This window comes from Monopterus albus, unplaced genomic scaffold (assembly GCF_001952655.1).
Source record: "Monopterus albus unplaced genomic scaffold, M_albus_1.0 scaffold405.1, whole genome shotgun sequence".
Lineage (NCBI taxonomy): Eukaryota > Metazoa > Chordata > Actinopteri > Synbranchiformes > Synbranchidae > Monopterus > Monopterus albus.
In genome coordinates this window covers 113,649-138,876 of record NW_018128285.1, presented here as the reverse complement: position 1 = coordinate 138,876, position 25,228 = coordinate 113,649, and the positions used below count along the sequence as shown (strand labels likewise).

General features: G+C 41.3%; 1 protein-coding gene across 2 annotated transcripts in view; it reads right to left on the bottom strand.

Moving 5' to 3' along the window:
• Nucleotides 1-495: 495 nt before the first annotated feature.
• Nucleotides 496-25,228, bottom strand: part of LOC109951751 (collectin-12) — a 27,758-nt gene continuing 3,025 nt past the window's right edge. For both annotated transcript variants that reach the window (XM_020586409.1, XM_020586410.1), the window contains exons 2-11: nucleotides 24,631-24,886; nucleotides 23,641-23,691; nucleotides 6,220-6,342; nucleotides 4,368-4,454; nucleotides 3,247-4,290; nucleotides 2,414-2,908; nucleotides 1,884-2,020; nucleotides 1,630-1,739; nucleotides 894-1,039; nucleotides 496-750 (exon numbers count right to left, since the gene is read on the bottom strand). In XM_020586409.1, coding sequence (XP_020442065.1) covers nucleotides 731-750; nucleotides 894-1,039; nucleotides 1,630-1,739; nucleotides 1,884-2,020; nucleotides 2,414-2,908; nucleotides 3,247-4,290; nucleotides 4,368-4,454; nucleotides 6,220-6,342; nucleotides 23,641-23,691; nucleotides 24,631-24,637 — 2,220 coding nt within the window. In that variant the 5' untranslated portion in view covers nucleotides 24,638-24,886 and the 3' untranslated portion in view covers nucleotides 496-730. The remainder of the gene's footprint in view (nucleotides 751-893; nucleotides 1,040-1,629; nucleotides 1,740-1,883; nucleotides 2,021-2,413; nucleotides 2,909-3,246; nucleotides 4,291-4,367; nucleotides 4,455-6,219; nucleotides 6,343-23,640; nucleotides 23,692-24,630; nucleotides 24,887-25,228) is intronic.

Genomic DNA, 25,228 nt, shown 5'->3' with positions numbered 1-25,228 from the left:
TTTCCATATTTATTTGTGAGTGTTTTCTTCATCAGTCATAGTGTTGTTTAAACTTGTGTTTTTTACAGGAAATACCTGAGTGCAGAAAATGGCACATTTTCTATTATGTAGGATCCACAGATTCTTGCATATAAACATATATAGTGTCTGTAGTAGGAAAAAATAGATCTCATAATAACAAAATACTGTATTATACACAGAATCTTAAACAGTAAATTTGGAGTTTTGAACCAAAACTCAAGATGATTGTGACATTTTCCTGTATGTGTAAATACTTCATTTATTCCCATTCATATAAATGAAAATGCTATATAGACATTTGTGAGTTTAGATAGCAAGTTCCTCAAAGATAGCATATCAGCGACATGATGTTTTTCACACATCATTTTACACCTTTTATTCTTTAAGAAAACTAATATTATGAGAAGCACTACAATGAGTCCATTTGGCTTCATAGAATTTATATTTTCCAACAAAACTCGCATAGTGAAATATATGTATTCATCGTTCTCCTTTGATTGGCCTGCCGTATTGCACTTGCTGGAAATATTGGACTTGGCTTCACACTGGAGGAGAAATTCTTCAGCATTGCAGGGACATTTGCTGCTGCAGCCCTGGGCTCATTACAAAACTGTCCCTCTGCACTCTCCATACAGACTGTCCATGTGCTGTGTCAGTGGACCAGCCCCACACGGGGGGAGTCTAGCTGCTCACTGCTTTCAAGATATCGCTACAATCCAGTCGAACTTGCTGTAGGAAAAGACACAGAATGACATTAGGACACCTCTGAGGAAAATACACTGAAAACACTTGCTGAGCAGAAAAAGCCCACTGGCATTTAGAAAGGAAAACGAAGATTAAAAACAGATAGAGGATGTCAGAAAAAAACATACAGGTCTCCTTTTCCTTCTCACAGATGTAGCTTATGAGATCTTGACAGAAGAAATCATTCCACAAGCCTTCATGGATGAGCCCCGCACAGTCCTCTCCGACTTCATGCCCGTAGCCCCAGTTGTCAGGCTGACCAGGCTTCCACTGTCTGTGGGTGAACAACAGGGGGCAATCATGCTTCAGATTTACAGTATCTGTGGTGGGAAACCATAGTGATAGGAAGGAGAATAAAAGAAAATAAACCGCAGCTGGAACTGAAGTTGGAAAACTTGATTAATATTTCCAGCACTGACTACTCCTTTATCTGAATGATAAGATACAAGTGTTTTATTTAATACTGTTTTGATGCATTTCATACTGTAATTGTAACCCTTCCCCCTTTTTTTTTTGCAGTTTTATAAACTTTAAAGTTTATGTAAAAGTTTTTGCTTGCTGTCATTGGACGACCTTGAATAAATAAAGACTGAATGAAATGTGAAAGTTCTATTTGTGTGTTTGAATGGGCAGTAGGAATTGAGAATTGATGTTTTATATACAAGTTCAGTGAAATTAAAAAGTATTAGTAATCTGAGATTTTCAAGTGTGTTTATTTTGTGCTATTTCACCCACAGCTTGCACCCTCTGCTTGTTATCATTATCACTGGAAATGACTATTTTGCAGAGCTCTAAAACATAACAACTATCCCAGGAACTGAATACGTTCCATAGAATAGGAGCACTTTTTGATTTAATACTGACGTGAAGGCAGGTTCAGTCCCATCCAGCCAGCGCCACATGTTCTCCTCCTCCCTGTCAGTCAGACCCATCCAGAAGTAGCCCTTTCCAAAAATCTGCTTCTTCAGCCATTTCTGATGTCACATTAATACAAAAAAGGCACAGTGAGGTTTCCTCAGACATAGCTGAGCAATTATACAGTTTGCTTTGAGTAAATAGCTTAGACTCAAGAATTTCATCAGTTCTTAATGGAGAAAAATACAATTTTAATTAGTCACCTGTTCCTCCATATCATTGATGATCAACAAGGAAGCAGACTTTGATTCGCAGGTTTCTTTTGCATCATCGAAACTGTGCAGGTCTTTTGAGAAAAAGTAGCACTTGTCTCTGTAGTTTACCCACTCAACGGGACAACCTGCCAAACATTGAGAGACTTCATAAAAATGTTTTTAAAAAGATCACTGGGTGGCACAGTGGTGCACTGGTTAGCACTGTCACCTCAGGATAAAGGTTCCAGGTTTGAACATTGTGGCTACCGGGGCCTTTCTGTGTGGAGTTTACATGTTCTTTCTGTATCCGTGTGAGTTTCCTTCCACAGTCCAAAGATGTGCAGGTTAGGTTAACTAGTGGTCTAGGTGTGAATCTAAGTGGTTGTCTGTCTCTATGTGTCCACCCTCTGATAGAGTGATCACCTGTCCAGGGTGTACCCCGCCTCTCGTTCTTTTCTTAGCAACTTTCTTAAGAGCTTATGAACATACAGTATATAAGAAAACACTTAGCAAGATGTTGAATGAAGATGTAGCATTACCTGGGGCCCATATTGCTTCATCCTGCAGAGACACAGGGCCTAAGGGAATTACTGGACCCCGGATTTGGATTCTTGGTTGTCCTGATGGTCCTGCTGGGCCTGGAGGCCCCGTAGGCCCCACTGGTCCTGGCAATCCCCTTGGACCCTGCTCCCCAGCTGGTCCCATAGGGCCTCTGACACCTGGAGGGCCCTGTGCCCCCTGAGGGCCAGGCTGTCCATCTCTTCCAGGCAAGCCAGCAGTACCTGGCTCTCCCTTACTTCCAGGAGGTCCAGCCCTGCCTCCTGACCCTCGGGAGCCTTTGGACCCTGGGCTGCCAGTTGCGCCTGGCAGACCTTTTAACCCTGGCAGACCTGGTGATCCTGGAATACCCTGCTCTCCTTTGGGTCCTCTTATCCCTGGAGAACCCTTTTCACCTTTTTCTCCCTTTTGGCCAGGCTGACCAGGTGGTCCCTGAGGTCCTTTGTCCCCTCTTGGCCCTCTAGGACCAGGGGGACCTGAAACATAAAACATACTAGTTAAATATTTTGGGAAAGACATTTATTCACTTTCTAGATCAAAATATTGACACCACTCCTGTCTCTAGGATGCTGAAGCTACAACCGATTAGCTGATTATCCGATTAGCGTAACTGAAGTTTGTCTCTGTTTCCAGTCCTTGTGCTAAGCTAAGCTAACTGGCTGTTGTCTGAGAGTTCATGTTTACTATACAGACATGGTATCAATCTTCTTAACTAACTCTTTACAAGTAAGCAAATAAGTGTATTTCCCACAAACTATCCCTTTAAAACAGATTGTTCATTAGCATAACACACACTGAAGCCAAACATCCCCACCCTGTAAAATTGTGAAGTTGGTTATTAGTTGTGAGTGCTTGGTGTCCACCAGTTTCATCTCCTCCATGACAATAGAAAGGCTGGTGACCTCCTTGTCCAAACGTGCTGCCAGCTCTTCCTGCTGGGACCTCAGGCTGGTTGCATCTGTTCTCATTTCTATCATGCTGTTGTTGAGGTTTAACAAGAAGTCTGAGTGATGGCCAACTGTCTCGGAACAAGTACGTAACTCATTCATGTTGAGGTTGATGGCGCCCAGGAGCTGTGTGGTGAAGCTGATGTTGCCAGTCAAACGGTCCATACTCTGCTCCGACTCATCTAATCGTAACTCCAGCCGGTCAAAACTGATGGACGTGAGGTTGCTCAAGTCTCTTTGTCGATTCATTATCTCCCTCAGTGTCTGGTCATGAGCATCAGCCAGGCCACTGGTGTTCTGGAGTTGGTTGGCCATAAAAGTAAGCTGTGATCCCACATCTTCCAGGCTGTCATTGTTGGCCTTTGCTAAAGCTGAAGCATTACTAGCCAAAATTTGCAGGCTTTCCACTTTACTTCGAAGCCACTGAGTATCAGAATATGTCTGTCGGGCTGTCTGCTCGAGACTCTGAAAGTCATTGCGCATTTTCTGGATGGCCTGGCTGGTGTCGTCCACTGAGCGCTGCAAGCTGGCGATGAGGCCTCTCTGTTGGACCTGAGTAAGGTTGAGGCTGCTGATGCTGAGTAGCACCTGGTTCTGGAGTTTCACCTGCTGGTGGAGTTCTTTCTGCAGTCTGGCTGTGTCATCCTGCAGACCCTCAATGATACTGCCATAAGACTGCAGGGTGCCATTTACAGAGCGCAAGGTGGCTGTGTTGGTATCCAGCAGTCCTTGAATGGAGTCCTGGCTGCTCTGAATGTCTGAGTCAATGTTCTGCAGCTGACTCAGTTTAACTTGATCACTGTGGATGTGTTCCTGCACCGCAGACAGCTGCCTCTGGAGAACCCAGATGTTGTTCTTAAAAGCCTGGATCTCTGTGGTGGTATTCTCTGACTTCTCCCCCGTTTGATCATCTGAAAATTTGCACAATTACTTAGAAAGTTGTTTTAGCCTCTCATTGCCACTTTCACCTCTAATGCACACAACTTACCTAGCTTTTTCAAATCAGTCTCAACAGCAATTATCTTTCCTCCATAGTTTGCGATACCTTCAGACACACTGTCAACTCTTTGCACCACTGTAACAAAACAGGACAGGTAGAACAAAAGTTAGTCTGATCACAGGCATCATATATGAAATGGATCAAAGAGGAAACCAGTGAAATTCAGGTATATTTTAAGAGACACGACTACATATCTTGTAACTATGATAGATCTGATTAACATGATCTCTTGGATTATGCCAGATGTCGGTTGTGGCAAGGTTAAAGAAGTGCAGAAAAAGCAGAATGTGCAGTTGTAGGGCAATTAACAGGAAAAGTTAGGCATTATGAAAAAGGATGACGGGAGGAAGAAACTTTGATTAACATAGAGGAGTGGGTGGTCACTAACAGAGACTGAGGCTAGAGGTGCATAGGGAGATACTGTTTCAGGACCTCGGAGACAGGAAGTGACCTGGGGAGGGGGTTTTCAGTAAACAGGGGGATCAAAGACAGTCCAGAAGAAACAGAAACTGTGGCAAGGAGGCTCTTCACACCCCCACAGGCAAAAACAGAGTGCAGTACCTCTGGAATGCATTTGGGACTCCAGGGAATCTGCCCACTTCTACCACCAGCCTTGCCAGGGAAACATCTCTTTTAACTGGGACTGCATTAACTGCTCTACTGGGAAGCTGCATCTCAGCTGTTCCCTCAAACTGCTAAAACACCAGTGCAGTCCCAGGGCTTTCATCTCCAGAGGTCAAAGACCAGAAAAACTAGATGAGCTGGTTTATTAACTTAGTTTAGCAATTTTTTTCCCCCCCCCCCCCCCCCTGGTGACCCCGTTCAGGGACTAGGAAAAAAAAAATTGAACAAGCCAACCAGAGGAGGTAAAGCAGAGAGAAGAAGCTGAAACCCAATTGGTCTGTGCATCCATATTACAAAAAAACAAACATCTCTTCTCACTTACCTCTGGTGTTATGAAGATAGTTTTGCTTTAATGTGGTGATGTTTTGATATTTCTGCCTCCATCCCAACAAAATGGAGGTGAATGGAATATCATGTGTGGTGTTATAGTCTTCATAAGTCATGTTAAAGGACATTTTGGAGAATATTTTTATTTGCTTTCTTTCTGTGATTTAGATGAGCTGATTGATGCCATTCTCATGTCAGTACAGTAACTATGATGTTAAGGCAACTAGTTACTAAGCAACTAGTTAGCTTAACTTAACATAAAGACTGGAAACAGGCTCTGTCCAAAAGGTAACATGTTAATTTGTTACTATGTGAACTTTAGAGATGCTAATAGGTGGAGTCAGCCTATGTGTTTGTTTCTGCTATGCCAAGCTAACCAGCTGCTTGTAGTAGCTTCACATTTACAGGCATGAGAACAATAACAGTAATTTCATATTTTAAAGTAGGCAAGAAAGCAAATAAGCATATTTCTCAAAATGTAGAACTATTCTTTTTTTGTTTTGGGGTGAGCTGATGCTGAGACTCCCAAGAGAAAACAGGTAATTTTTTTTCTTGTCGATGTGGTGGTTCTCTCATCATATTTTTCAATACTGATTTATTGTCTTTAAATAATGATAAAGACACATTGTCGAAGAACATTTTGGGTGCAAAGAGCTGCTTCTCTCACACAGGAGGTCTCGGTGTACTCATAAACTGACCAAACAGCAATGCACTTATCTCTTGGCAGCACAAACTCCCACACTCTCAACACATTGTAACAGAGTCATTCAACAATTTTGATAAGTGATGGTTAGATGTGTTTCTTATCCTCTAATTGTGCCCATCAGATCTCAGCAGCACAAGAGCAGAAAGGCAGTTTAATCAGAGAGCTCAAAGGAGATTAACTTACCTTTATATTCAAGTACAGCAACAGCAATGGTGAGCAGGGTACACAAGACATAGAGCAGTGCTATAGAGGTCTTCAGTGCCCATTCATTCCTACACTTAGTGCACTGGGTACCCTCCTGGATCCCTGTGTAAAAACAATGAAGAATACCACATGATTCTAACACCATTTTCTGTCTATTGTGCATTTTTCTGAAGCACAGAGGTCCAAAAAAGACATGTGGGTAAAATTTGGTGTTAGCTAGGGACTCTCCATGACCAGGAGTCCCACATCTGGACAAACAGCCCTGGCATCCACATTAAAGGGCCCAGCAGTTCCCTCAGGGCCCTGGTGGTAAAGGGGCAGGGGACACAAAAACAATCCCTCCCACTGGCATGTTTACACTGTGACATGCTTATTTTCCTGAACTCGATCTTCACTCAACTAACTGCCTCTTTTTCAGTCGATGCTGTTCTCATGTGCAAACAGATTCATTTCCAGTGAGTGTTACATAACAGGAACTGAAAGTAAATCATCTACAAAGTACTTTTGTAAAACAGAAGAAGCTGCAGCTTTGTAAATCTTTACGTTTTAGCTGTATTATTGCACTGTCAGGACCATGGAGTCAAACTGAAAGGCCGTGTTTATTAGGGACCCTTGTGGAATATTTCTTTGTTTCAAGACATGAGTGGCGAGGTCCACAGTACTGACAGCTGCATTTTGTTTTCAATTCAGAAACTGTATGTCTGTGGTTGTAGAATTGTTGCAGGTATGTTGTACTAGTATGTGCTGGTGGTGTCTCCCCCATTATCCAGATAGTGGGGGAGACACCACCAGAAAACCAGTTAGAACTGTAAAGTGTAAGAACCATTTAGTGTCAAAGACTTCACCACACATTTAGTTCAAGTGCATTTTAAATGATGAGGTAATATTAAAAATACAGCATTGATGGGCTCATCAGGCCCCACTGGCAGTTTAGATGTTCAAAGTTAACAGCTTGGATGGTGTTTATGTGTTTGAAGGGATTGTTAATGATCACTGAGTGTAAAATATCAGTTAAACCCCAGCTGGAAGGGAGGTCTCATCAGCACAGGGCCAACCTGAGAGGCCACGAGATTTACAGTGTAAAGAATGGACAGGTTCAGCAAAAAGATTACAGATTTTTATGTAGATTTATTTTGGAATCTTGGATCTCAAATTCTGTTAGCTTTCAAGTCCAGTGCACAGTATTAATTATAAGTCACGCATTCCTGGTTTTATTGTATGACCTTCCTAAAGTGTTTTACAGTCTTTTTGACCAAAAGACATTTGTCTTTTAAAAGCTGCAGCCCTGGGTGTGGAGCAAGCACAAAGTGATCACTGCAGCTGCGTTTGAGACTTTACCAAAATCTTTCCTCATCACCGGTTTAACTGCAAGCAGAGAAATGCAGTCTGGGAATACAGCCACGATAAATGATTGCATTTCTGAATCATTCATAACTGCTGACATGTTTAAAGTGTCAGCTCATGCAGGGTTCCACAATAAAGCAAGCATATCAGTTCAACAGGTCACAGTAATCAAAGTGCTGCTGCCCAAATTTGCTAGTCCAATCCAAACACACCGACAGTGTTTACAAATCTGTTGCACTAAAGTGATACTAGAACACTTTCTAAGGGTACACACTAATACACAGGCACAAGGCTTCTCCGTGTCACAGCACTCTTGAGTGATGATCTTCAGATGCTTGCCGGATAAGTGGAGAATCTTTGGCTGGCTGCCAAATATGGAAGACACCTGGCATAATACAAAACACATGGCTGACAACAAAAAAAAACAGAAAGGAGATCAACGATTCACAGCTCCTCTATGAGCATGGAGAGCACAGACGTCAGATGGAGCAGCTGTAATCTATTCAACCCCTGAACACACCAGTGTGTTGTGTAAGGCGCTAAGGGAGGTCATGACCTGCATACTGTTCATTTCCCAATGGGTCACTTCCTGGATGAGCAGGATAAATAAGGAAAAGAAACAGACAATAGACTGAATTGTTGAGCCAGGCTTTAGTGAAAATATTGCTTTTTGTGCCAATCACCTGTATTTCCTGTCTCTTTAATACTGGCCTTTGTAACACTGTTGTATACCTACCTGTACATTGTCAGTGTGGGTGAAGATATCAGGACTTGTTTTATTCAAGCAGTTGTTTTCCATTCATTTATTATATGGATGCAAAAGCTACTATGTTTTGACAAAGGGTATAGTGAGCTAATATTAGTGGCTACATTATGCTTAGGTTGATACTGATGTTGGAGCTTCAATAGTTCGGTACAATATAAACACATAACAACAACAGTGTGTTTAGAGCTGATATCAGCCGATACTGCTATACCAGTTTGGATGTTAACACATGTTGACATTTAACAAGCTTGTGATTCAAAACTGATGAACAATGAATAAATGCCAAAACGTAATCCAACACAGCATGTGTTACAAAATGACAACTGGACATATAATGTTGACAAAGGGAATCTATTTCTGACCCCAAATTAAATACAAATGGAAAACCAAATATCATCAGTGGCACAGAGCCACCTTGGAAATGATATGGCCCCACATCCCCTGACTGGCTGTTTACATGACACATAGCCAATTGGATAGGAGACAGTCAGGACCGATGTCTTTTCCCAAGTATCTGTCACACTAGCAGAGATAAAATCTCTTGAGGTTTGTAGCACATGAAGTTTGGCCACATGTATGTAGATTCAAGCCTCTTAAAGAAAGGGACAAATTCCTCAATATGCCTAAAAAAATCAGGATGATGAGAGCTTAAAGCAGACTGGATGAACATATGTGAACACCAACCTCTGTTCACAGTTTAACATTGGAGACTGAGTTTCCTGCTCCTCAATAAGAGGAGCGATTGTGGTTCAGTGGGTAGAGCGGTCGGCTCCCAACCGGAGGGTTAGAGGTTCTAATCATGATGCATTGGACAAGACACTGGACCCACAAGTTGCCCCTGATGGTTAGAGCCATCGGTGTGAGTTGGCGCCGCATCTGTGCGGCAAACAAATGCTTTGTGTGTGTGTGTGTGTGTGTGTGTGTGTGTGTGTGTAACATACTCGGCCAAATAAAAAGTGATTATTATTATTAATAAATCAGACACCGATTTGTCATCTTTCCCCTTTGTCTACACAGACACAGTCAGATCTTTCTGGCCATAATAACCATCCAGGATGCTGACAGCAACACTTTTACTGTCACAACAAAACAAGAATGATGCTCTGACCACAAAGGGCCTTTCGCAAACAAAAACAACACACCATTCAGTTTTAAATGTGAATAGATTCATTGTATGTTTGGGACAAAGTCCCCCATTGTCTCAAAACGACCTCTATGATGAAATCATATTGTCCACATTGGTGATTAAAAAAAACTTGTCTCCAAGCCCGTCTTTCATCTGTCACATTCTCTGAAATCAACATGATCTTTTTCACCTGAACAAGGCCATTATATTCACCCTGAAATACCAAAATAATGCCCACGAGGCCACAGCAAAGCACAGCCAATAAATGTCCTTCCTCATTAAAATACAATGTTTATTTACTGTAAATATCAGAGGGAACACTATGGTAACGAATGAGAACACAAAGCTGTGAGTTGAGGTCACAAACTGACTTTGATCTCTGCCGTGCCTCTCACACACTGGTGGTGATCAGTATACCTGTTGCTAAAAACAAACAGTAGATTTCAAGACAAATTTCAGCAGTGGATGAAGTCCTTGAAGTATTATCTTTAGTAAAGCAAAAGCAGCAGTATCATAATAGGAAAATCTACTGTTATAAGTTACACCTGGAGACCAGAAAGTAAAGGAGAGATAGTGAGTCAGGTCAAGTCAAGCCAGTTTTTATTTATTTAGACCAGTACCACAAATTTGCCACAAGGGGGTAATGAAGAAGAGATCAACATTTGACGAAAAGGAAACATGGAACAGAAACAACAAGAGAGAAAAGAAAGAAGAAGAGAGGAAAGGGAACATGAAAGACATAAAAGAGAAAAGGTGAGTGGGTTACAGGTGAAGTAACTATTTAACGTTAGATGTGTCCCTGAGCTAAGATAAGAAAGTTCCCCAATCCTGAGAGACGGACTGTAATGTAGTAAATAATTAGTAACTTTCACAGCTTAATAAAAAATGTACAAAATGCAGTGTAAAATCTTTTTTCCCTGTCAGAATGAAAATGCCTAAACCTTCCTTGATTTCTTTTAGTCACTTGATCCCATAAAAATCTGCACATAACAGCTTTAAGTCCCTAAATCTCAAAAAGGTGCTGAAGTCTGCTGTATGAGTAAAGATGCCTGTGATTTTCATTACATCACAGAGACTTTTTCCACAAACACGTAGTTGTTTCTGTTTTTAATGGCAGTCATCTTTAATGCCATGTGTCCTTCATTACTCAAACAGAAATAAGAGGTTTACAAGATCTCTGATGCACTGTAATCTGTACCAAGATGTTTTACAGTCAAGGAGAGATGAAGGCTCAATGAATGACTCATAACCAGCTCAGCTTTCTCAATGGTGTGATGGCCTGCAGCAGTGTGTGTGCACAGTGTGTTAGCGAGTGCACGACTTTAAGTGTTTGTGGACATAAATCAGTGACTCTCAGAAACTTCTAGATGCAGTATTTTATAGATCTGTGATGTTTGATCCATCTCAGGAGTAGTTGCCTGGGAGACATCTGGTTCCGTTGGCGAGTTCATTCTGCAAACATTTCTATGAAGGCTTCAACAGTAAACTTTTTGCATTCAACTTTGTAACTTGTAGGTGAAAAGGAGGGATGAAAATTTTCCAGCAAAGAAAATGTAACATTGATGTCTTTATATAAACCTCTGCAACAGCCAAACAAAAAATAATCATAGACCTCAAAGCTAAATCACCAACAGCTCTTGTTACAGGACTTTGGTGAATTTTCCCCTAAAGGAATATGAAAAAACTGTTGAGCTGAACACCATCCATAGCCAAAGTGCAAACCTCAATCGCAGCAGAGGTCTTGGCTGCTTGGTTACTGCAAGTAACAAATGACTGTTGGTTGTACAATGTATTCTGTCCTACATGCCTTCTGCGCTCGCTTTACGACTGTACCTGCCAGTGATGAATTCTCAGGGAATGCAGAACTAGGGTTCTGAGTTCATGGATGACTCTGAGGCACCGCAGAAAACCAACACCATCCCACCTCCATGTGTGGCCTGATTTAGGCTCCATCTTTTGTTACATATGATGGAAACCATACGCCTCCCTCACATGAGACAGGCGGGCACGATGCTCATAGTTATAAGTACGTGAATGAAGAATAAGTGGAGAAGGGAAGACACGGCCAATGCTCAATCTCAAAAGAATGCATTTTTATATTCAATGTGTCAAAGAGCAGTGAATAAAATATTAAATTCAAAAAGCTTGCTGGGGTTTACAGTCAATGCGATTAGTGCTGTATTCCTTTTACTTCTTCTTGAACAACAAAAATCTCAAGTAGTTCTTCGCCTCATAAAAAACTGATGAAAGCTGACCAAACAACCCACTCCTCGCTTTACTGAATGACAGTGAAGATACACTAGAGTAACAAAATGGGTTCAGATGAGTTGCAGTCAAACATTCACGCAGGTTACAGCAGCATCCACAGCTTTACCCACCCCACAGGCCCATCCCCTCTGCTCAGACCCGGCGCTCGCTGCAGTTAAACAAACGGGTTGTCTTTCCAGTAAAGTACATCAACAATGGAGCAGCGATCAGGAATGGACTGACTCAGCTCAGGGATTTGGGGCCCATGGAGTGACTTGGGCTTTGGTTACAAAGCAAAACATCAGAGCTTAAGCACCCCAAATGTGGCAGCTTTCAACTAAGTGTGTGTGTGCTTCTTTTTGTTTCTGTGTTTTTGTGTCCCACACGTAAACGACCATCACATTAGCAGAATTTGAAAACCTGTCTATGCTCAACTTTGAAGGAAACACAGCACTTTCAGCAAAATGAAAAGTGAGTTCAAAGTTAGAGTGCAGGAAACAGGACAAGAAATACTTTATCAAAAAAAAAAGCCATATTCAAAGGCTCTTTGTCTTTGGTTCACTGCTATTCCACTGTAGAAATCATCACACACTTCACAATCTGACCATACTGTATTTAAATTTGCATCTTATTCCCTTTCAAACAAAAATACAACACAAAAAAACTGAGTAATTCCTTCAGTCAGCACTTTCAGTATTAAATCTGCTTGCAGACAAAATCCAGAACTTTCCTACAGATTCATTTCTCCGCCTCAAAGCCCTGGACTGGAGCTTCTGTCATCAAAACCTTTTCTGATCGATGATCTGCTGGTTGCTTCGGGTGCCAGTCAAACTGTAAAAGCCACTACAAAGAGCCTGCCAAGCACTACAGAGGAAAATAAACAGCTAAATGTCACCAGTTGGAGAAGACCAGAAATAAAATAAATCACGTAACACTTTTCCCTCTGATGAGCAGCTGGGATAATAAACCACAAAACAGTGTTTGGTTCATGTGCCTTTTCTTGCTTGCATGAACAAGAATCCCAGACTTTATAAATTGAACACAGCAATATCACCATCATCAGATTCTGTCTATTTAATACAATACAGTACAAAGGGTTTTATCCAAAGCTCAAAAAGAATCAAGCCAATTTAATCAAGCCATCTATAATCTCTCCTGTAGTTTTTGCACTTATGCAGCTCCATAATCAGCACACACTCACACCTAGTATCATTCTTCCAGTGCCTCCTGAGCACTGATACAACTGTTCAGTCACATAGTGATGCTCTTGAGGTGCACTTTTACAGTGCAGTCTAATTAACCTGTTTTTAAATCTACACAGGATCAAATACCCTTCACTTTAACTTGACAGTAATTCAATTGTTGTAACATGGTACAATTTTGAATCACAACAATTTAGTGATATTGCACAGGGGTGTACTCGGTTACTTCACTGTATGCAACATTAAAATATTTCCCTGTTTAATTGTTTTCACTAGACAAGAGACGGATACCTCAGCTAGGCTGTGAAAAGTGCCTGTTGTTAAAAGGTACGGTGTCGACTTTTTGACCACTGACACTGCTATGGTGGAATGTTTATTTGACTGGGTCTCAGTTTTCTTGGCTCTCATGCATGTAGGTGATGCAATACACACTCCTGCCAAAGATTTCAACCTATTCCACCGATTTATAGGAGGCGGAAATATGCCAGAAAACGCAAAAGAGAAGAATGCTAAAATCTGCTCTGCATATATTTTATGAGGAAGAAAATGCGCTAACCACATGTGGATACACACAAAAGCTTTCAGTGAGAAACTCGGTGAGAGATGTCTAACAGCGGGATAGTACAGACTAATAAGTCAGTAAACAAAACATAAAAACAGCTGCCGATGCTACAATGACAGAATGTCATAGGAACCATAAGGATCTAGTTAAACCAGTGAAGTCATACATAAGTTTAGTGCCATTTAGATGGAGGACTAGTCTTCATGGATGCATGGATGCATGTCTTGTGTAGGAACATGCTTCTTCTCTGACAGAACTACTGCAGACTGACATTTCCTATCCAACTCCATGGTTTGTGCTCACTACCAATGGTGTTGTTGCAGGCGATTTTGCTATAACATTACAGTCATTGTTGAGAAAGCAGCTTTAACAGTGGCTTTGAAAGAACACAGAGGACTGTAAAATATGAATAAGTAGTGAATGTGATATGTAGCATGTGGCTATATAATTGTACTATTGAGCAAGATCTTGTATGAATTCACAGCTAATTATTAAGCAGCACAAATTCATTCACAGTATTTGAATAGTACAGTTAATACCATGCAAGTAGAGAAGGTAGTGGAAAGTGGAAAACTTTCATGGAAACAAAGAAATTATGATCACTTATGCAAACTGCTCAGCACAGTAATTCTCAGAGAGGGTGAACCAGATTCAGAATGCTCAATTACAAATCAGACACTTTTCCTCACAAACCTCCAAAGTCAACAAGATAAAAGAACATATTTAAAGGCTGATGGATGCTCTCTGAGGTGGGTAACAATGGAAAACCCCTCTGTTAATGCTGCATCATGGGTGTTGAAGTTCCTTCTGGGTGGCCCACCACATCTGTGGTCGGATGCGGGGGTGTGGCGTGTCAGCCTGAATGACATCCTGGTCAGAAGGAAGAGGAAGCCTTCTGCCAAAATCTGTTCAGACAGAAACACTCCAGCCACGAGGGTGGCACATTGTCCCACCTCAGAGCAGTGTGCAGCCTGAAGATGAAGCGCCAAGAAGCAGGAGGAGCTGTCTGATATATGGGTAGTGATACCACTCACTAAAGACAGTAATCAGCACTCTACACAGCTGTTTAGAGTCATTCGGAAGAAGTGCTGCAGAGGAACTGGATGGTGGACCTGAATCTGTGCAGCAGAGGCATCGTCAGAGACCAACATGATTATCTTATTATTTCAAACAGCAAGATAATCAAAAATAATTTATGATCAAACTACTGTCACTTCATGGGTGTAAAAATAAGATGAGAAAACTAAAAATCTCTATATTACCCTGTACCCTGATTCTTACACACACCCGACCTTATGATACAGTATATACACTGTAAAATAAGCTACTTCAACGGTAATAACTTTTCCTGAACATTAATATCACTAAATATGCTTGTTCCATAACATAATCAACAGTTGGCAGTTTTCTTCTTTCCTTTATGTAGAACTTGGTCATTTAATCACTTTGTTTTTAGCTTGTTCACTGACGGTCACTTGGAGTGTACCAGAATAATTTGCAGCTGTACATTTTACTTTCAATTATATAATTTGATTATGCAACTACAACAAAAACTGCCCTACACAGTTTGGTCATTGTGTTTTACCCAGTCCTTTTGCTCTGTGATGTTCTGCCACAAATCCACATAAAAAAATGTTTGGTTTTTTTTTTTTACATATCTTCCTTTTTGCCAAATAACTGATTTTTAAACATCCTTTGTATGGTAATAAAAAGGACATTGGAAGCAATGAACATATGGAATCACTCACTACAGACTATTATGAATGTGAACTACATTAACACAAGTCTGCATGGTCAGAGCAGCTTGCACTCAAACTGGAGCCCCAGGATTGAATCAGGTATGTGATGTTTGGAAGAGCAACAGAAATGAACGAGAGCTTTGTTAATTAAAGACATATGTATATGCATAAAAAGCATTCTGCAGAGCTCAGAGGTGCCAAAGATGAATTTAGTGAATTCTCTGTCTGGACTCTCAGCCACACATGGAAAAAACAGTATAGTCCTCATGCATCTGACATGGTTTTGGAGCTGAATACTGTTCCTCTGCACTTCATCTTCCCTCTGCAAACCAGGAAGCTGTAGGTTGATCTTGGCAATCGTCAGTAATTTTTTCTCCCTTTCATTAACAATCTGGTTGTATTAGTTAAAAGAAGAGAAACTAGAATTCCCCGATTTATTGTTAAAGTGTGCGTGTGTGCTCTGCTGCTGAAGTTTGAGTGTTCAGGGGCACAGGAAACATAAAAGTATCAGTCTGTGCTACAGAAGCGAAATGTTGTGTATTGTTCTGAGGCCAAACACACGCATGCACCAACACATATTGGAGAACAAATGTAAGATTTAGTATATGCTTGTTCCCTGCCGAACAAAGAATTTCAACTTGCCAAATAGAACGTAGGCTTCTTCACAGGGGGCGTTAAAGGAATGCTGGTGCCTTGAAGCGACTTCTCTCTGCTCCACTGATCTTTTATTTAATTACTCAATCAGTGACTCATCCTCCTAACAGGCACCTAAGGAGCAGCCATATTGAACTCCAGAAACCCTTTTCTGACATCTGTATATGGGTCACGTCAAGGACACTTGGGTTGTTACTCTGTGTGAGTCTGTGTGGGATCTGGGGGGGGGGGGGGGAAGGGGGGGGGGTGTCATTGGGGTTTGAGGCTTTTCCACACACTCACAAAGGTGAGTCAGAAAACTCACTGACGCTCCAGACTGAAAATAGGCAGGCCAGGTTGAACATAGCTGCTAACTACCAGCACATGTGTTATTCTGGCAAAAACTACCGACTGACACCTGGTGTTCCCATTCAGCGCCTGGAATCGTGTTACTGCAGTTTTACTCAGCCTAATGAAGGCATAACAGAGGAAAAAGGAAGTGGTGAAAAATTTGGACGAAAACTTTCAAAAATGATGACTGAGATGTTAAAACCATTTATTGTTGCAGGAATTTCTCTACCTGTTGTCCAGTGATCAAATATGTATTCAGAACATTTTGTTAAGGTGGATTTTATATGTTAAAGTTCATTACCTAGCTTTATGAAAAAGGAGTTGTATATAGAATTCTGGTGCTTTCTATATCCTGGCAGTCAGGAATTAAAGTTTGTAGTGTTGAGTTTGAAAGGGGAGGTCACATTTTGTAAGCCCATTCATTTTCATCAAACCCAACCTTCCTCCATGCTGGTAGCGTGCAGCCGGCTGTGAGACGAGTGTGCAGGCACCATCTCCAGCATGAAGAATGGCTTGTTTTAAAGAAAATTTGGTTGTAGCTTGTCTACCTTACAGTTGGAAAGGGTGTCTTATGTGTTTTAACAATGTTTCACTTATGACTTATTGAATCTTTCAAACTTTAACACAATCTCAGCAGCATCTGTTGTCATTTCCCCTGCACCCCGTGCGAGAAAGGAGAGACTACAAAAAGCACGGTGTAATTCACATCCTGTACATGTACATGTGTACACTGTTAAAAATCTGTGAGAACTCATTTATTTGTAAATGTCCAAATGATTGCGAGCAAAAGAATGCTCTGTGAAAACATGCAGCACTAAACAAATAACTTTAAAAAATTCTCTGTGAGTACATTTGCTCTTACGTCACAAAGTTGTGTTTGTGCATCAGATAAACACTTCCAGCTGGATCCTATGTTGTTACAGCTCTATCTACTACCATCACACACTCACTCACAAAACCTTATTTCCTCGCACAGAGCTCCTGTCATGCTCCTCCAAAGCCATCTATCTACTTCCTGCTGTTCTCCTACAACCAGCTGCATCTCATCCACCATCTCTCACTTCCTTTTTCACTCCTTTCCCATCTCCTGGGATAAAATATTCTCTTGCCCAGTGCTCCCTGCTCCTCTTGCTCATTCAGCATCTTGGTGTTATCTCTCCTCCTCCTCCTCCAAAACCAGACAAGACAGTCCTTCATGGTCTGTACATTGTCTTTATGTTTGCACTCTGAGTTCTCAGTTTTAACAAAATCTGAAACTGAGACCTGAAGCTGGTTTCTGAAAGTCACAGCGTGACACCTGACTTTATTTTTTTCCAATCACATCACACTTCATCTGGGTGTCTCCTTGGGAAATATAAATGGCTGCCTTTTTTTTTTTTGCTCTCGCTTACTCAAACACACACTTTTACTTCTCTTTCTTTTCTTGTCGCCACATTACTTTAGAACAGAAATTTAAATTGACACCATTGAAATTACTTTTCATTAAAATATAGCACCCCGCTGCATCACTATGATTCGACTCTCAACCTGAATTTAACATATGACAGAAAACCCCGGTAGATGTTAATATCTGTACATCAGAGAGCATTATGAGTTAAACACAAGACATCTGTAATATCTGTCTTTAAACAGAAGCCATTCCCGAGTTCCTTCACTTTAACAGACCGGCCCTAAAGGTCAGACATAAACCCTGTTTTACTGCAAGTCTGATATTTTAACAGGCGAGTCATTGCTGTCTTTTTGACCTGCTGTATGCTCTGGTCAGAGAAAGTCACCAGGAAGCACTTAAAATATTAACCTGCATTAACTGATTTTTGTTTTTTTTTACAGGAGGAAACAACCTGCAACTGTAAATCTAAATGGCAAATGCATTGTTTATTTACACATCCAGTAATTACAAAAACACACTGGCATTCATCTGGAGTCATAGTTTGTGTCAAACTAATGAATCCAAGTCTTACACTTGCTCTGCTTACCTCTAGGAGAGAAGAACAAAAAGATAAGCATGCATAATAAAAGGCGTGCTGACTATAAAGTCTCATGGCCAAATAAACTGTAGTGCAATGAGTGCAGATAATGTCGTACAGTTTACAGAAGTACTGAGAGATCACACAGTTTTATGACCCAAAATGTGCAATGAGAAAACCACAATATAACACTGCAAAAACACATGAACCACAGCAAAGCACACACAATGAAAAAAAAAAAAAATCCTCAGACATTCTGACAAACACACTGCAGAGTCTCACATGCAGTATGGATTAAATGTCAGTGCCTTACAACCACTGACCAGTAATGTTAGCATAACCATGTTTGCCTCCATGTTAACCAGGTTGGATGAGGTGTCATTATGTCTGCAGCTAAAGCTTTTCATGCTCTTTTCCAGAGAAACCCACTGGACCAAACCGAGCCCTGGCTGTCACCCCTACACCGTGCTCAAGTCCAGGAATGTTCTAGACTTTTTTGGAGAAACCATAACAAGTGCAGGAAATAGATTAGTGCACTCTGTGTTCCACACTGACCGCAAACCTCCTGAGCCCGGCCTCTTCAAACCCACATGTGTGGGAACAGGAGCCACAGCAGCAGAAGGACTAAGACCTGAACTCAGACTTCACTGCAGACCCCAAAAGGACCTACAGCATGGAGTAATCGGGACATCTTTATTTCATTACTGACCCTGTCTCCTACCTAAGGACCAACACACAGGACCTCCGGTAAAAAAAATCCTCCAGAGCTAAACCTACAGTACTACCATCCAGCAATGAATAAGACCCAATGTAGAATGGTGGTGAATGCCATTTATATAAAATACAGTATCACTTGTGACTGTAAACTTACTGAATTAGGAAAATTCATTCTTTCTCACATTGTTATTGTCAGTCTATGATGTTTAAAGCATAACATTTATAATTTGATGTGTTTCAATTTACTCTTTGGTTGGCTGACCTCTGCCTGAACCTGTCTTGTGCAAGTTTAACTCAGGTTGGATTTCTCTACTTCCTTTACAAAGTAGTGGGAAAACAAGCATAACATTTCCTCAGAAAGTCAGTTTAATGTACCATTTGACACACAATACTTGATACACAATGACTTCCTCCATTTTGGACTCTGTTCTCCCTTTTTTTTAAATCTCTGTATGGACTTTTCCCATTGAGATTCAGTAGATGTTTAGTGGGCATGACTGTCACCAACTGGAATTTCTTTCTCTAACGTGACACTAACTTTACAGTTACAAGGTTTTTCTGACTGGTGGGTTCACGGTGAGAGTCAGGCCAAGGTGAGCGGCTCACTGTCAGTGACTGATTATTGTACCAGCTCTAAAGGAGTTCAGCCAAAGCTCAAGTAGATTTTGTTTTTATTTTGACGGCCTTCTTATGTCAACCCCCCACAGAAAAATAAATATGTTCAAACCTTGAGTACTGTGGAAGCTGTTCCGGCCAGGCTTGGCAGGGGACGGTGGCGGCCATATGAACTCACTCGGCACACGCACTAGTGTGTACATGCATGTGTGCGTGCATTTCTACTACTATACAAGCTGGTGTATTTTTGTGAGTATATATGATTGTGCATGCATACATTCTGGATGACATTTGTGTAAGAATCAGATGGTTCACTATGTTTAAAATGTGTGTGCCTGCTATTACTAACACTGTAGGGACTGAAACCTGTTTACACACTCACACTGTGTGGACTCTGCATCCTCGTGGAAATCATATAAATAATAGAATTTTAAAGAGACAGATGGGTTTAAGAATAGGGGAAGGGTTTGGGTTAGGTAAGAAGTGGTTTTGGCTAAAGTTAGGGTAAGTCTCCAGGAAATTAATGCAAGTCAGCATAAAGTCCCAACGACTCATGAAAATAAAGGTGTGCATGTGAGTGCACATTTTTATATAGCTTTGTGGATAGATACTTGTCGCTTAGTAGTTAGCTTATTTAAATCATATGAAACTTTGGCTGGTTCTTACAACTTCAAAAGTAGTTGTTTGAAGACTAAGACTTGGTTTTAGGGTTCAGGTTAGAATTAGGTTTAGGCAGTTAGTTGTAATGGTTAAAGTTAGGGTATGGGGCAAGGTAATTCCATCTCTAAGGCCAATGTGTGTGAATGTGTTTTCACTGGGCTCTTTCTGACTCATTACATTGCACAGCAGAAAATCTACAAAAGCCTACAAAGGTACTTTCTTTACTTCCTAGAAAAAAGGTGGCTCTTCATAATCAAAACAGCAAAAAAGCCCTCACATCTGTCTTATGTCAGTCATACAAACTGACAACCATGACAAAATAGCTTATGCATCTCAGCATCAGCTTTCTTCTTCAGAGCATGTGGCCTGAAGCTTTTTTCCTCCATTAAATAGGCAATCTACTCAGTATATAACCAGAGACTCGTCAACTCATTGATGATGGTCTGATCGTTTTTCAGATGAAGATCCCAAGTGATAACCACCTGTTCTCCCAAACCTCTTCCTTCATTCCCCACAAACATATGATGGTCACAACATTTGGGCGTCTTCTTGAACAGGACATTGCAGAACTCTTGAAGAATAACAGAGGTCCAACTTAATGCAACCTCTCTACTCAAGAAAGAACAGCACTGATGCAGAGCTCTTTACAATGCGACCACCATTCACACATCCATGCTGTAACAGCAACTGACCTACCCATGGGGAGTACTTGCCCAACCATGATATTTCAGCGTGTGGCCAGAGAAGCCTGGGATTGAACTGTGAGCCGTGTTACTAGTGGACACGTCACTCTAGTTGTTGAATAACAGCCACCCAGTTTTCACAACCTATGCAGTTCTGTTCAACTGCCATCTTGTATTTTATTTGATTTGGATTCCTTAACAAAGAGCTGCTTTCAGAAGAGCTTCTGCTTGTAACTGCATCATGACCCAAAAATCATGCGACTGTGGCTAAATAGTCACTGACAGATGATCCGTCCATGTTCAAGCCAGTGCAAGGTGATTTTCATGTGCAATAGAATTGGTGGAGGTCGCTCCCTCCCTCATATTCAGTCCTTAAAAGCAGCAGGATTAAATGTTTGCCATTTCTGTGATAAATCACCCTCTTTGTAGCTCAGTGATGACTTTAAACACTGGACAGTTTTGCACAACAGTCTCAGCTTTAACATGTCACAACAATTTAAACAATCTCCTAGGAGACTGTGATGAATTAAAGCAAAGCATGTATAGAGGAAATAACTCGTTCTGCCCCTCGAGTACTGAGATGATAACGCTAATAGTGGACGAATGAGGGTTTGTGATGTGTGCATGAATGCAGCTCTATTACACAATGAAGGCCCTCGCGGGGTGAGGTGAGCCCTCAGTTTCAACCCCTCCAAGCAGCTGCTGCGTCCCTGAGAACAGCAGCAGCTCAGAGCTCAACAGCTCTCCCTTCCTGCTTCTTCACATGTCAAGAGCTGGTTTGAATGAAGTTAAAAGTGATGTAATCTAATCCATGAGGACTCACACGCTCACATAAAGACAGACAGGATGCCTCTACTCAGGTGACTTGGATGAAAGAGATGATGTTTTTGAACAGTTTGAATTTGTCTTGTGTTGAACAGTACAAGTTGCTGATCCCATCCACTCTCATGGATCTCAGCCAAACTGTGTAAATGAATCATACTGCAGCAACACCCAGAGACACAGAGGCTCCTGATCCTAAACTTCTGTTGAATCAACAGAACAGTGATGAGTACAAGCTCTGTCTCCATGGAGAAAAATAACATATTTGAATGTGTGTGTGACACAGCATTTTTACACACATTTCCAGAAGCATGATGTATTGTACAAAATGGCAAACATGCTGCCTGATGAAGCTCCTCAGCAGAAGTAGTAAAAAAAACTGCAGGTGTTGTCTGCAAAAAGGTACTGGTACAGAAGGGGATAAGGGCCACTCTACAAAAACCACTACACAGTAAACATGTAAGGGTGTCACATATGGAACGACAACAGGCAGGGGATAAGGGACCAAAGCAGAGTTGCCAAGGAACAAAGATGAGCCAGAAATGCACATTTTAGCTCTACCAAAATCCAAATAAAACATTTCCCCATGTTACAGGAAGTATTAATCATCAAAACTACTTCTTAGGCAGAAAATATTTGATGAAAATTGTTTAGATCTGTGGACTATCAGGTTTAATTAGGACATGTTGCACCTGTTGGTCTTTAACCATTTAAAATATAAAGCAGCTAGTGAATAGCCAGTGTACTGATTGCTATTTGAGTCAGAAGTTGCATCAGGACAGCAACAGTTTATGTACTATACAGAAGTAATATAAAATGAGATCAAGAGACATGCTGGTGGTAAGAAGGTACTGAGAGCAAGCCCACACCACTGCTGTTTGAATTCTAGAAAGGTTCTGCAAAAATAGAAGCCTTCTCTCCTGTTTGTTGTTGTTAGGTTACAGCCATTGACCGTATATAAAAGGTGGAGAACATGTCACCACTCCCCTCAACTGGTACACACACATCAGCACGATAATATCTACCAAATACAACAGAAATCACTGCTGGGGAAAACTTATCTGATTTGTACTTGTTTTAGTTTGGCTCATGTCCCATCCACTAACATGGAGGGGGCAAGGTTTAATGCAACCAGCCACCAGGGGGCGATGTACTTACAGTGGCTTCACTTCTGGGAGCCGTCTTAGCATACACATCCTGCATATAGTCAGTGGCTAGAACTAAGTCTAATCAATGCCAGTGCATAAATGAATATTTCACAATTAACCTGGGAAAATAAGACTCTGCACAGCTAGCAGTAAATGAGAAAATATGTTTCTTTGTAATTTGGGTGATCTGACTAAGTGTTCTTAAACTCAGCTAAACTGGAGAGTTACTACCAGTGTACAAGCCTTCACATTTGTCCAGCAAATGGGGAAGAAGTGTTAGTGCCAGGCTACACAATCATGCTACATGTGCATCTAAAAGTGTACAATTAAACCAAGTGCATGTGAACTCTGTCTGCCTCTTGTAAACCACAACAGTCCGAGATATACTGTACGTTTCAATTTTGGTTTGAGTAAAGCCTCACCGTTGAGGTCCGAGGCATGTTTATGCGAGTCAGCATGTTTAAGTGACTCAGTTTGAGAGGATAAAAGGGAGAAGAAGGGTTCTGAGACTTCTTGATCTGGTGAGATCTGACAAAAGTTGTGGACCTGTGGTGAACTGGACATCACAGACTGTCAGCCACATTTATGTTCAACGTGAACAAAGCAAAACCGTACGTGACTGAGCCAGTCAGGACAGATGAAGCTTGGGCTGTTCTGACATAAAAGTCATCTGAGGTAATTGTACGCAACAACAGAACAGAATCTAGCCCACACACTTAGCACCTTTGACATTTAATTCTCAAACACAGAAGTTAGGGCTCTGAGTGTGCAGACCTTTCTCTCTTCCACCTTTAAAAAAGGAAAAACTTTTCACTCACCGAACCTCTTGTATCCAAAAGACTGAACCTCCTCCTCGTCTGCAAAGTCGTCTGTGTGACATAATCAGAAACACATGACAGAAATAGGTCATACACACGCCACTGGGGGGTATATTTTGTTTAAGGCAGTCTGTAGGATTCCACAAACAAAATGAAACAAAGAAATGCTGCAGGGCAGCTGCACAGAGCCAGGAATTCATGATGTTATCCTTTAATACATCATCTCTAGTGTGTGTGTAATGGTTGGAAGTCTAGAGTACTGTAAAAGTCACAGTCCGTGTGCAGTTTCTCTGGTTGTTGACAGTAAACCCTAATTACACTGTGCTACAATGTACTGAAGGATGCAGCAGAAGACAGAGAACATCACTGGTAATGGTAAACAGATGGGACAGGGGGTGTAACATGGGTGAGGGAGAGAGACAGGGCAGGGGTTATTGGAATGTGTGTTTGTTGGTGGGGTGGGGGGTCAGACTAGATTTAGAGCCAACCTCAGTTTCTCCTGAATGATGTGATTATTAAAGTACTTCAACTGGTAGTAAACACAGGTAGTTCTTTAACTGGGTAGGTGTGGATACAAATACAGCAGTACAGGTGGTGTTCACCTGGTCATCTCAAGTCTTGCAGGAGCTTTTCTTTTACCAGGCTCAAGTATTATGGAAAGTACATCTTTGCCCTTCTTCACTGCTATGACGGATTCACATAGTTTAGCCTAATGTGGGATTTTTCAGATTTAAAAGTGACTGTTGACCCGAAACGCAGTCTAATTCTACCAACATGAGTAGGTCTTTTACTTTCATTAGTGAGTTGCAACTAAGTGATGGTATAAGCACTTCACACCTTCTGCACCGCCGTACAGTAATGTCATCCAGATGTCAATCGCGCACCACATAGAAATACGCACATGCTTAATAATGAAGTTTTTAAACACTAATTTAATCCATAGATTCTAAAGACATGGCCATAACTATCAGCTACACGCAGACTACGTACCTTTCATGGCGTTTTGTAACTCGTTGAAGACTGTAGTAGAGATCAGGACCCTGTTCACTTTCTGCGCATCTCAGCATCCAGTGCAAAGGAGTTGAACTTGGTCCACGGGAAAGCCACACGCACTTAAAGAAATAATGAAACTATAAGCATGTCTTCATGTTGATAGACTTTAAATTCCCATGTCTGTGTCTTGCTGCTTGCTTCAGATGAGTTTCTGCAGAAGTGATGAGATGTTCCCAGAGCCTTGTCTTCAGCGCTGAAAGGAGAGCTGATGTGAGCGACGTTAAGTTACACAAGATGACAAACTACACTTCCGATGCCACCTTTCACAATAAGTTGCAGGCTCTATGACTAGAGCTATAGCTATAGGGTAAGATGGAGTATGATGCAACTCCACCTGTGGACACTGTTAGGTATTTTCTTAGTTAGGTAGATATTTAGGGATTTGTTGTCTAGAAATGTGTAAGGCAGACAGGATGTCTAGCTCAGGCTGTTGGGTGCTCAGTTCATTGTCATGAGTTCTGCAGGCTGCATCTAGGCCAAGGTCAACTAGATTGCAGAGTCTGCCGGCAGATGAATATTGCTAGTAGCATGATAT